Below are 13,159 nucleotides of genomic sequence, written 5' to 3'. Positions count from 1 at the left end.
ACAACTTTATAACGGCAACAGCTGTCATCCGACTCACTGATTTGCATCTCCGAACTCGTTTTAACATAACATCTTGAACCGTGTGTACTACATCACTTATAACGCTTCATTTTTATCTGTATTTGCTCTTCATATTTACTAACAGTTATCTGTCTGTCATTCAGTTATATTTATTTCAATGCTACTGTATGTTTTATTTCTTCTTGTTTTTGTTTTTTTTACTTTTTAATAATATACATTTATTTCTTTGTAGTAAAGGCAGGTTTGAATTTGAAATAAACTTTAGTTACTCTCTCCGACAAACAAACTTGAAAATAAATTCTAGTTACTAAAATTGACACTTTCGCATTCACCAAGTTACCTGAAATACGCGAAGAGCACGAACCAAACCACCCACTTGATTGCGAAGTGAAAAAATAACCGCTGATCGTTTATCTTTCACGCTATATTCCACAGTTTTTTTACTTGAAGTGTCCTCCACTGTCTTCTGTCCTGATAAATCTTTGTCTTTAGCAACTGGCTTTGGACTCGTTTGATCACTTGTTTCTTCCTCTTTAAACGTATATGCTGCAATTTTTCGCTGGAAGCAAGATGAATAATTTCTTATTGTTAAAATGATTTTTGTGGATAATTTCTTATGGCTAAAACAGTTTATGTGGATAATGTCTTATGGTTAAAATAAGTTATGGTGCTGAATCTATTTATCATATAAAATTCCTCTCATAAAATATTAAAATGAAGTATAACGTCTTTGAAACAACGATCCAGATCTGACTTATCTTACATGATTTTTTTGGTGCATCACAAATTTATTATATTCTGAAGAAGCTAAAAGGTTTAATGAACTTATAATTACGAAAACTTTACAATAAATAATACAAACTTAATATAGCTTTAAATTATAGAATCTTATTATAAGATTTTAAGTAAAAAATGTTGGGTATAGAAGTGATATCACTGATAATATTATTTATTTGTCACAGATGGGGTTAGAATACCCAAAACAAGTACTTTGAGAGCGTGTGTATTTTTTTTATAATAAAGCTACATCAGGCTAGCTGCTGAGTTTACAGAGGAGAATCGACCCCTTGATTTTAGAATTGTAAATCCATAGATTTACCGCTGTACCAGCGGGGAACAAGTTCTTTGAAATACTGTTTGTTCACAAAGTTGTACGTTGGGCTTTCTAGGTTGTGCCCCCCGCTAGAACGAACCCCGAAGCTGATGAATCACTGCTGAGGGTTGTGTGATTTATATAAAGATATGTGAGTGTGACGAGGTTTGCTTGTTTGTTAGTAAGCACAAAGCTGCACAATGGGCATGGTTTGCTTAAACATAATACGTTTTAGGTTAAACTATATTTAATGGCCTCTCTGACAAAGCGGGATAATTGTACCATTTTATTTCTCATCATTACTAACCAAAATTATTTCATTTTATCACGTATCTCTTTATCGATAAAAAAGACATTAAAAATACAAAGATGTAATATTATTTAGTAAAAGATGTTAAATTTGTTACTCGGACAGAAAAATAACAAACACTAAGGGTTCGTGACATAAAACAGAATCAAAATATTCTGATTGCTGGTTAATATTAGTAATAAAGATATGATATGTGTCAATGTCGCGAGAGTATCAAAACTCTTAACATCAAACGTAACAGTTAGACATTCTTAGTTGACCTCTTGTTGCATTTTTCAAAGTTGTTTTGAATTAAGCACAAAGCTACACAATGGGCTGTCTGTGCTCTGCCCACCACGGGTATCAAAACCCGGTTTTTAGCGTTGTTGCATTTTTCAAATTAATTAAATTGGAAATAATATTTGCACACAAAATTATTTAAAGTGTAACGTATTACTAGCAAACAGAAACTAGCAGTAAGTAACCATATGATATAACAAGTTTTAAATCGTTAAATTGATTCGAATAAAAATCAAAATCATTGGAAATAGCTCGGTGTTTGCGCTACAAAACTAGAATATATTATTGAAGCATTATATTGGAGTTAACGAGCATGAATATAAAATAAAACTATTCTCTTTTCAAATATACTACATTCGTAAAAGTACAGAACATAACGTGGGGCCACATGAATACATTCTAGTATATATGATCATTACGTAAATTTATTGTTATATAACTTTTCATATGTTGATGTTCTCCACTAGGCGTAAAATTAAAGCAGAACAAATACTACTGAGGTTAGAAAGAAAAAAAAAACAATGGGGAGTGTGAAAGGCGCTGAAGCAGATAGACAGCGTTGTCTCAAAATAACCCTAAAAAATAGGCAGGTTATCAGTAGCAGTTTCTTCTGCGCTTCTTGTCGCACATGGGTCATCTCACTGTCGTTTGATATTCTGTCTCGTGCCAGCAAATATTTCATTCCGTCCATTATTCTGCATCAGAGAGCCTATCGGCGACCGCTTGGCTTTGTTATGAAATCATTGATGCGCCAGACCTCACGTAATGAGGGTTGGGAAGTCGTTTATCTGGAACTACTCATCTTGATTGTCTCTTTAAAAGAAAACTATTATTTCCATTCATATTTTAATGATTTGCGCTTACAGGTATGATAACAGACGCTATTTTATCTTCTGCAAATGACTCGAACAGGAAGTAATAATAGGCTTCAAAGTCTGACGTTTATCAGCACGTGCCACTCTCTCAGAAAGGTGGGATCTTCATTGGCACTGTTAAGAGGTTTTGAACGTGTGGTTGTGATCCATTCAAAAAAAGCATTCTCGACAATAATTTACCAAGCTTTTAATTGCGTTGACTAGAGCATTTACACGCTTGTTTGTCGTGACTTTCTAGAGTTTTGTACCGAAGAATTATTGTGTTATATTTTCTGTTTATTGTTCTTATTTGTTCTGTAAAAATACTGCAGTGACGACATCAATACATGAAGCTAAACATAAGTGTGCATTAATATCAGTGGTTTTAAATTTAACTGCTGCATTAGTATTTAGTGAATTTATTGGCTGGATGACTATTGGAAATTGATAAACCACGATTGATCAAGTTAACAGTTATTGCTCATAATTGTTGGAAGTAATACATTTATCTACCGTATTAACATCTAATGAACCATGATTATTAGTTTTCCTCTCAACCTGGAGATTGTCTTATATTACAATGAGTCAAGAATGAGACCTATCTGTAAGAACGTTGTGAAACGGCCCGGCATGGCCAAGCGTATTAAGGCGTGCGACTCCTAATCTGAAGGTCGCGGGTTCGCATCCCCGTCGCGCCAAACATGCTCACCCTTTCAGCCGTGGGGGCATTATAATGTGACGGTAAATCCAACTATTCGTTGGTAAAAGAGTAGCCCAAGAGTTGGCGGTGGGTGGTGATGACTAGCTGCCTTCCCTCTAGTCTTACACTGCTAAATTAGGGACGGCTAGCGCAGATAGCCCTCGTGTAGCTTTGTACGAAATTCAAAAACAAAAAACAAAACGTTGTGAAACATGGTTGTATGCCCAGGAATACCATTTATTCTAATGACGGATAGGATATTTTAAACGATTTTTCTATGTAAAGATACAATCTGAAACTTTGTCATTTTTTTCTTTTGCGAAAGCAAATACTATAATTTATATGAAAGTTCAATTCCTTCAAAGAACTTAAGGTAAATTACGATTTTACTAAGTATAGTTTTAAAGGGTTTCTAATGTATCTTTCAGTTTTAAATAGCTCTTTGATTTCGTAAGACGTCTTAAAATTTATTTTGAAATCAGAACGAAAATATTCAGTAACATCTTTATCGCGAGGTTGACTTTTAATTTTCTGTATCATCGCCTATCTTAAGCCGTATTCGTTAATGGAGAGTCGAAAAATACGTCACAAACTAGTGGCATTCCAAACAACACTTCTAATGACATTAGGTGTTAAGGACCGAGCTTCAAGTGACAATTTTCTGTCTGACACATTCTTTGATATTATAACGGTAAGGTTCACGAATCAACTAGTTCGCCTTTGAGTTGTTTCCTTAGTAACGGCTTGGAATCATAGTTCTGGCACGGAAAGGAAATTACTCGACGCTGATTATTTCCAGAAGAATCAAAGAGCTAGATAACAGTTGACATTGAAATTTCCAAATTGACTTGGTGCGTACAAGGAAACCTATGCACATTTGTTGGGTAAATGTCATTTAAAAACATCTCTCTATAGAAAATCAGAAACTACAGTCCCTTTTGCGTAAAAAATAATAATTAATTATTTATTTTTATAAACATTTGAATTAATTTTCAAAATATGACAATATAAGTTAAAATATATGTAATAGTAATTAATTATGAATGTATGTGTGTATTTTTATTATAGCAAAGCCACATCTGCTGAGTACCCCGAGGGGAAATCGAACCCCCTAATTTTAGTGTTGTAAATCCGTAGATTTACCGCTGTACCAGCAGGGAAATAATTATAAATGTTTACCATTTAGGATGAAGCTAATATTGTGTATAATATACTTAAGCCCAAAATGTTCACTCCCTCAATTCTCTTCTGCATTCATTTTTTTGAAAGTTTTCTTTTCAATAAACTCAAGTAATATCGGTCTCTCCTTATCATAAAATTTATAATTTTTTTTTAACGACGAAACGTCGATACTAGGTGGGATTCGAACCCCTTATTCTCCCTGTTGTGAAGGTTCTTTTAATTAATACGTGGTGTGGTGAGTGTTAATTGATATAATAACTAATTATTGATTAATGTGTTCATCGATTATCATTAACTTCGAAAAAATTACGTTATTCAAATAATTGATATAGCAATTTAATAAAGTGTTGAAAACCTTAACAAAGATATAATAAATCACCAGTTGGAAACCATTCTGTTCTTTCAGCTGTACAAAACCGATTGTAAACGAGTCACAGGGTTTTAAAGATGGTAGCCATCTTTTGATGTTAGTACTTTTTGTATAGAATTGACAACTGAGGAGTGACAAGAATTCCAGACCTGAAAACGTGGTTAAAATATCCCTTTGGTAAACGACATGGCATGTTCTGGTGGTTAGGAGTTCTGATGGTTAGAACATTCGACTTGCAATCTGCTGGTTGCAAAATCGACCCTCGTCACCGAACACACTCATTCTTTCAGTCACGTGGGTGTTATAATATGAGAATCAATCGCACTATGTGTTGGTAAAAAAGTAGCCCAAGCGTTGGCCATAGGTGTTACTAATTAGCTGCTTTTCCTCTCGTCTATCACTTTAAAATTAGAAACTATAGACCTCGAATAGCTCAACAATAAAAAATTTTATTTATGTAAGTAAAGTAGTGAAGTCAACTTTCGTCTGGTCTACATTTATATTGTCTTGCTAGGGAATCGTTTCAACATCACCTTTAATTTATTTTAATTTATCATTTACAACATCCAAAGACAGTTTAATAACTGCAGTGACAATTGCTTTAACACTAAATAATAATATGCACCTCCATTTTGTGTTTGCATTTGCTTGTTTTGTTTTTTCATAGAAAATCTACCACCTTCTTTAATTTTAAACTAATGACCAGAGGGAAAGCAGCCAGTCAACATCACTCACTGTCCTCAGTAACGAATTAACTGTAACTCTTATAACACACCCATAGCTTAAAGTACGGAAAATGTTTTATCGTATTGCACGAATTCGAATCTGGATCGTCTACTACAAAACTGCTGAGCTGTACCAAAGAAACAATAGATGCCCCTTCCCATTCTGAAACACTGTTTTATCAATTTAGTGTTTTGTCAGTACTGAACTATAAGCCAGGATGAATACTGCAGTATCAGAATAATAAGAACATGAAACTAGTGGGCTAACCAAAAAATTGTTTTAATGTCTCACCAATACACCACTATACAAATCACATAACCTACGTCTCACCAATACACCACTATACAAATCACATAACCTACGTCTCACCAATACACCACTATACAAATCACATAACCTACGTCTCACCAATACACCACTATACAAATCACATAACCTACGTCTCACCAATACACCACTATACAAATCACATAACCTACGTCTCACCAATACACCACTATACAAATCACATAACCTGCGTCTCACCAATACACCACTATACAAATTACATAACCTGCGTCTCACCAATACACCGCTATACAAATCACATAACCTACGTCTCACCAATACACCACTATACAAATCACATAACCTGCGTCTCACCAATACACCACTATACAAATCACATAACCTACGTCTCACCAATACACCACTATACAAATTACATAACCTACGTCTCACCAATACACCACTATACAAATCACATAACCTACGTCTCACCAATACACCACTATACAAATCACATAACCTACGTCTCACCAATACACCACTATACAAATCACATAACCTACGTCTCACCAATACACCACTATACAAATTACATAACCTACGTCTCACCAATACCCCACTATACAAATCATATGATGAAAGATGGCAAGAGTCCTTATCATTATGCTTTTAATTTCCTTCAATGCTATGTCCTAATAGGTGCTTTTTGGATTTCTTTTTACAAGTAATATAAACTTACAGTTGACAGAGTTATATTGTTAAAAATTTCATCCATATGGAACTAATTGTTGATTAATTTTACACTGCTCTTGTGAAAAGCTTCGAAAAATAGTATTTTAGAAATATGTCATATTCTTGATAAAACAGTCTTCATATAACCATTGTTTTTGTTTCTTATTTTTAATATGGCCAGATGTGTAGAGTATTGTACTGTTGCTTAAAACAACTACTACCACGTGTTGGTGGTTAAATTTTATATTACTGATTGAATCAGTTGAGTAAAACGTACTGTAATGTGTGTTATAGTGCTCGTAAGACTACTTTCTTAAAACGTATTTCTGTAGTGTATTACATTGCTGAAATGACCAGCGTCATAGAATGTATTGTTCAAAGGTGTACAATTCTTGATAAGGCCAACCACGTAAACGCATTTTTCAACCGTTGTATTGCTGATAAAACCAGCTTCGTAAAAAATACGTTTTTAAATAATGTTATACTGCTAATAAAACCAGTAATGTGAAATATAATGTTGAAAAATGTTACGTTCCTATATGTTATTATCTTGCTCATAAAATAGCGCAGTAAAACTTATTGTTTTAGGGTGTTTTATTGTAGATAGTTTCAGCTTTAATCCTGTTGACGAAAGAATCTGTATTTCTCACGTAATAAGCTTTATAAAGTGTATCGTTGGAGGGTATTGTATTACTGATAAAACCAGCCACGTAATTCGTATTGATGTATGATGTTTTATTGTTGATAAGACCATCTATCGTATAATATTTAAAAAAAAACAAACGGAGATACAAAGCTAACCTGTTGTACAATGAAAGTAACTCTTAAAAAGAGGGAAGGAGCCCTAAACACAAGCTCTACATGTTTCATCAGCGCTACGCGGCTATCATCGTAAGTAAAAGATAAAGTCAAATATTTATTTAATATGAACATACAATCTTTAATTTTCATAACTTATTACATCATCAGCGCCATCTCGACCCTGAATACAGTTCCCTCAATCCTTCCAAAAAAGTCTACAAAACATTTTTACAGTGTTTCTTTTCTCTTCCACTTACACCAAAATCTTTATTCAAAGTATTATTCTTGTTTTTCTCAGCTTCTACTAATTCTCTAGTACTCTGTTACCACTTAAGCTAAACCTAGTTCATCAGTCTGAGCGTCTAAGTGCTTGCCACGACTCATATTTACCAAACGTGTCGAAACCAAAAATTCGTAAATAAATATCATAACAAATGGGTAGAAAAATGTAAAATGGATTAGTAAAACAAATAATTCTTACTGTTGAAAACTGTTCTATTATTGTTAAATTTGGTAGAAAAGTATATTATTTTAACAGTTCCTGTTTACGAGATAGTAACTAAATTTACATATATTTACATTTTGTAAATAAAGAATTTGCGAGAAGATATCTTGAACCATTCAGATAGTGAAGAATAATCTTTATTTTGTCTACGCAAACTAGAATATAAGCAAAACGATTATAACAACCAACTAGACACTATCCAAGATATGAAAGACTGAGGCATATTGTTTTTAAATGAATTATCGTAAATTATTTCAGAGTAAGAACTTTCAATATAAGCATCACGCGGATGCTTGAGCCTCAGGTAGCTTTGCTCGAACAAAGATAAATTACTTATGTAAGTTAATAATGGTAACTTCACTTATGCATGTAAGGTTATTGTTTGTTTGTGTGTATGTATGTGTGTGTGTAATACACTGATGAGATATTTCGAAATATTTTACAACATTTCCAAGCAAACATGAAATCTAGGCTTACCACGCAAGTTACACGACACGTAATTATAATTGACCGTAAACTCTATATCTGAAAAAAATACGAAGGGCGTTTTCCCTTAACTTAATTATGAGCACAAGGTTTACGTGTTTTTCTTTGGTTGGAAACAGGAACTGTATCAATGATATGCAAAGATGATCCATTATTAAGATCTATGCTACATAAAATTAACAAAATCTAGCACCAACATCTTTGTTGTGTGAAACAATCTTGTACAGTTATCTCAAACACTAAATGAGAGTTTGTTTGTTGTTGTTTTCGTAGAACAATGCGTACATGGGAACTAAGTGTTTTTACTGTCCATACGTCGTCTAACAAATAATCGAATCATTCTTAACTTTAAGTGAGTTTAATATGTCCGCTCAGTTTCTTTTGCATCTTAAAAATACTTTGTGCTAACAGTATGGTAAAATTATATTACTAACTGACAGGATATGATGTGATACGGAATCTGCAAGAGCTTCTTCCTCCATCTCATGGCTTTTCCTCATTCAATGGTCCAGCTTGGCCAGGTGGTTAAGGCATTCGACTAGTAATCCGAGGGTCGAGGATTCGAATCCCCGTCGTAACAAACATGCTCGCCCTTCCAACCGTGGGAGCATTATAATGTGACGGTCAATCCCACTATTCGTTGGTAAAAAAGTATCCCAAGAGTTAGCGGTGGATGGTGATGACTAGCTGCCTTCCCTCTAGTCTTACGCTGCAAAATTAGGGACGGCTAGCGTAGATAGCCTTCGTGTAGCTTTGCGCGAAATTCAAAACTAATTTTCACTCAATCATTAATTTTGTTTGTAATTAATGGAGAAGCAAATTAAGCAGAGAATAAAGATGTCGAATGTGCATTTCAAGTTCATAGCATAAGACAATTGTTCCATCTATATACACAACACACATATATAAATGCATATATACATATGCATATTATTTTAAGGCCGAAAGTTTTCGCATTATCAACTAAGTCCATTCTCAAATGGTTATTTTTACAGTATGAAATGTCGTTGTAATTAAGTTGATAATGATGAACATGAAATTTGATTACAAACTCAATATAAAATATGTATAGACAAGTTGAATAGCTATATCTCATCAATGTGTTATACGAATCAAATATTTTTGGTGACGCAAAGTTGAAATGTTAGAAGCGACAAAACTTTTAAGTAAAATAAAAGATAAACCCAAATAAACTATGCATTTAATCCTTTAAAGAGATCATAAATGAACATTTAAGAATGGTATGAAGAGTCTCTGTGGTTTTATACGATATGAATATTTGCTTTAGGTTTATACTTTTCTAACTAGTCAGAGGAGGTAAGAATCGAAGCAATGATTCGGTTATCAACAGTTTTTGCTGTTATCTATGTTACGAAATGGCAATAAGTAGCGCACTTAAAAAGAAGATGAAACCGAATCTACCATTCAGTTCACCACTTGTCACTGAATTATACTGGTTTCGGGGATCTTCTCCCTCCTCGTCAGCGTGGTCGTGGCTGAAGTGAAAATTTACTAGAGGTCCAAACACGGACAAACACATAGAGCCAGCCTTACTGTAACATTATGAGTCATTCTGCAGTATCTCAGTGTAAGGTCAAATGTTTCATTACCTTTAATTTAAAATATAAACTGAAGTCCGAACCTCTGTTAACTAGTTCACTAACACGCTCATTTGTAACTTCAAGCAAATGAGAACAACAAGGCAGTGTTGTTGTTTTATTGTAATTGCGAGCCATATTTTATATATATGCTTGTGTGTGTGATGCTTTTAGTTGGTTTTTTTGTTTCTTCACTTACTGGAGTAAACCTATATTTACAGATGATTTGAGATATACACAACACTGATGCTACTAACTTATTCTTCTGAATTGCTTGTTTAGAGTTAAGCACAAAGCTGCACAAAGGACTATATGTGCTCTGCCCACCAAGAGTATCGAAACAGAGTTTCTAGCGGTGCGAGTCAGCAGACGTTACCGCTGTGCCACTGGGGGGAGGGGCTCTTCTGAAATCACCAGGAAAAGCTGTTTAAGATACTAAAAATATGTATGAAATCCATTCTATCATTCGACTCAACGTTTATCACTGAGTAATACCGGTTTCGGGGAATTCAACCCCTCTGCACTTCAGGTACCGATGTTATATATTTTTCAAATCCTATACGTATATAAGTTCATTATGATGAGTAAATGTTAGCTACAAACACCATATATGCATGTGACTCATTTGTATCAAAGTTATAATGGATCTATGCGATTAAAAAAAAAACGTTTTTAGCGATCAGTAACTGAACACATTGAAAAATAAACAACCTAAAGTAAAAGAATTTGTAAATGCTGTGATGGTGAAAAAACTTGGTCATTGCTCCAAGATAACACCCTCTCCCTTAATAAGGAGTCCGTTAAACATAGCTATACAAATATATAAATGTTAGTTACAGCAGGCGAAACGCTCAACGGTTTTCTCAGTCATTTTAAATGTTATAATAAACTTAATTTGTTGTCATAATATTCTGTTAATTTTATGGCTCTATAAATTATTCGCTGCATCGTTAATTAGTCCACTAGTTGCAAGTCCTTATAAAAACACTGTAATATTTGTTAATCCTTTCTGATTAGATACATTTAATATGCTTTTAATTATACCAACGTTTTGGTCATTTCTTTCATTCTGTCTCTATTGAGACTGATGAAACCTCTCTTTACGAGGAGGAAGATAATATTACTATAACAAATAGCATTATAAATTGTGTAATTGTAAGTTCTTGGTACTGTTTTGAACGTTAGAATGATTCCATAATTGACTCTACATTATGACCCTACATGTTTCCACAGACTCTACATTATGTATGTAATGTCCCTGCAGCAAATCGCACAATACGGAAGTATAGTTTTACTACACTAAATAATATCTCGCACTGAAGTATTGAATACTAAATATCAACTGTATAGACAGAAAAATTAATGAAGAAATATTGGAACTGTCATTGCAAAAGAACGACTGCTCGACTTATGAAGGCAACGCTACTTTGGTATATAATTGTATCTGAGGGAACGTTGGCAAAGATTCTGAGAAGTAAAATCGCAGGAGGAACAGTAAGAGACAGGAACTGCAACACCTGATTCCATGTTGTTAACAATGGGTTGTAGATGAATATGTGGAATTAGAATAGTTGGTGTGGGTAATGAGGAATAGAGAATAATGGTGAACCACAGTCGTCCGAATTGGAAAGGAGACCATGGTTGGTTGGTCATACTCTTACCATTCGTTATTCCAAATTCACTAATCAGTTATTTTAATTTTAATCATTAGTTTTTAGTGGCTGGATGTTTGTTATTTGTATTTCAAGCATTATAAAAGATATGGCTTAGGAATTTGCTTTTATATCAGTTTTTGTATACATTCATCTCATAGGGTTAGTAATAAGGCAACTTATTAAAAATGATTTTGACTTACCCGGATGTCCTCCAGGAAAGAATCAGGGAAGTCAGGTAGACTTGCCATTGCTGGTGTACTGCAACATCGTCTTTTTTGAAAAACGTGTCGTCTTTCGCTCGCGCGTTCCATTAAAAACAATAATTTCGGGTCGCAACCGCGAAACCCGAGTGTGCCTTTTCTAGAAAACGTTTTTAAATATTAACGCTACCAACTGATTTAAGTTAAATCTAACGAAACATGCAACAAGGTGTTTATGCCTCGTACTGAAATTCTAGCCTTCACTATTAACAACGAATTTATATATTCGTCAAAACCCACTTGAAACCTTTAAACCAATCACACAGTGGCTTAGGCGGGCAGTACAACAATCTGCGGGGTAAAGAAAAATTTGATTGGTTGGTTAGCGAGAAAGAAAAAAAGAAGTTTTACGTATGTTGCGTCAGTTTTCCTTGTATATTTCCGTCGTCATAAAGCATAAGTCAACGTTTAAGAAAAGTTAAACTACACAACACATTTCAAAAAGGAAAATTAATGTATACACCTGAAATGTAAAGTTACTCTGTTTCTTTATGTGTTTCATAAAAATTAACCAGAAAAGTAAATATTTATTTAATGTTGAAGACATGCGATAAGGGTAAGCCAGTATCTTGTTATTAAGAATAGTTGGAATAAACTTAAAAGCTGGAATTAAACTGAAGTAGAAGTTTATCTACTGTATATGCTAGAACAATATATAATAATTATTATCAAATATTTTTGCTTGATAACAAATCCAATGCAGTATTCACCTCTTTAACTTATCAAACGTATGTTACGATTCAGGTATGTAGACAACAAATGTTAACTAGTATACTGTGCATTACTTATTAACAACATTAGCGGCTGTAAATAGTAGAATATATTAGACTGTTCTCGATGATTATTTTGGATATTTTAACAACGGTTGACTGGTTGAGGTAAATTACGTTGCTAAGCGTTATGATATGTGAAAAATATGTGTTAAGAAACGTGCACACGCGTCCCTACCGTATAAGAAAATAATGAACATACTCTACCGTAATGCATACACAAAACTTAAGTGATAACAAATATTTCTTACATCACTAACACGATGTTCTAATTAAAGGGAAAACCTTGGTATTTTAAAAAGTAGAACAAGATGTCGGTAGATGGTCAGTATTCAGACTTTGTTTATCACTTATATCTCATAAAAGGTTTGACTATAAAGAATCTGCCAGGCAAGATTTAAATTCGCTTGCTTGTGATATCAGCCTCATGATTATCACGTCAGATCAAAATGCGAGTGAGCCATTAAAAGTGTGATAAAAATTGATTATTCTTTAAACTCTCAATTAACAAGATGGAGTCGCCACCAAAGCATATTTTTATATCAGTTAT

At 33.7% G+C, this 13,159-nt stretch overlaps 1 protein-coding gene across 1 annotated transcript in view; it reads right to left on the bottom strand.

The window, feature by feature from the left end:
* LOC143225598 (tryptophan 5-hydroxylase 1-like) overlaps nucleotides 1-12,013 on the bottom strand; it is a 43,318-nt gene extending 31,305 nt beyond the window's left edge. Inside the window, exons 1-2 of the mRNA XM_076455325.1 lie at nucleotides 11,780-12,013; nucleotides 362-580 (exon numbers count right to left, since the gene is read on the bottom strand). Coding sequence (XP_076311440.1) covers nucleotides 362-580; nucleotides 11,780-11,890 — 330 coding nt within the window. The 5' untranslated portion in view covers nucleotides 11,891-12,013. The remainder of the gene's footprint in view (nucleotides 1-361; nucleotides 581-11,779) is intronic.
* Nucleotides 12,014-13,159: the final 1,146 nt, after the last annotated feature.

This window comes from Tachypleus tridentatus, chromosome 9 (genome assembly GCF_004210375.1).
Source record: "Tachypleus tridentatus isolate NWPU-2018 chromosome 9, ASM421037v1, whole genome shotgun sequence".
Lineage (NCBI taxonomy): Eukaryota > Metazoa > Arthropoda > Merostomata > Xiphosura > Limulidae > Tachypleus > Tachypleus tridentatus.
This window is presented reverse-complemented; position numbering and strand designations above follow the sequence as displayed.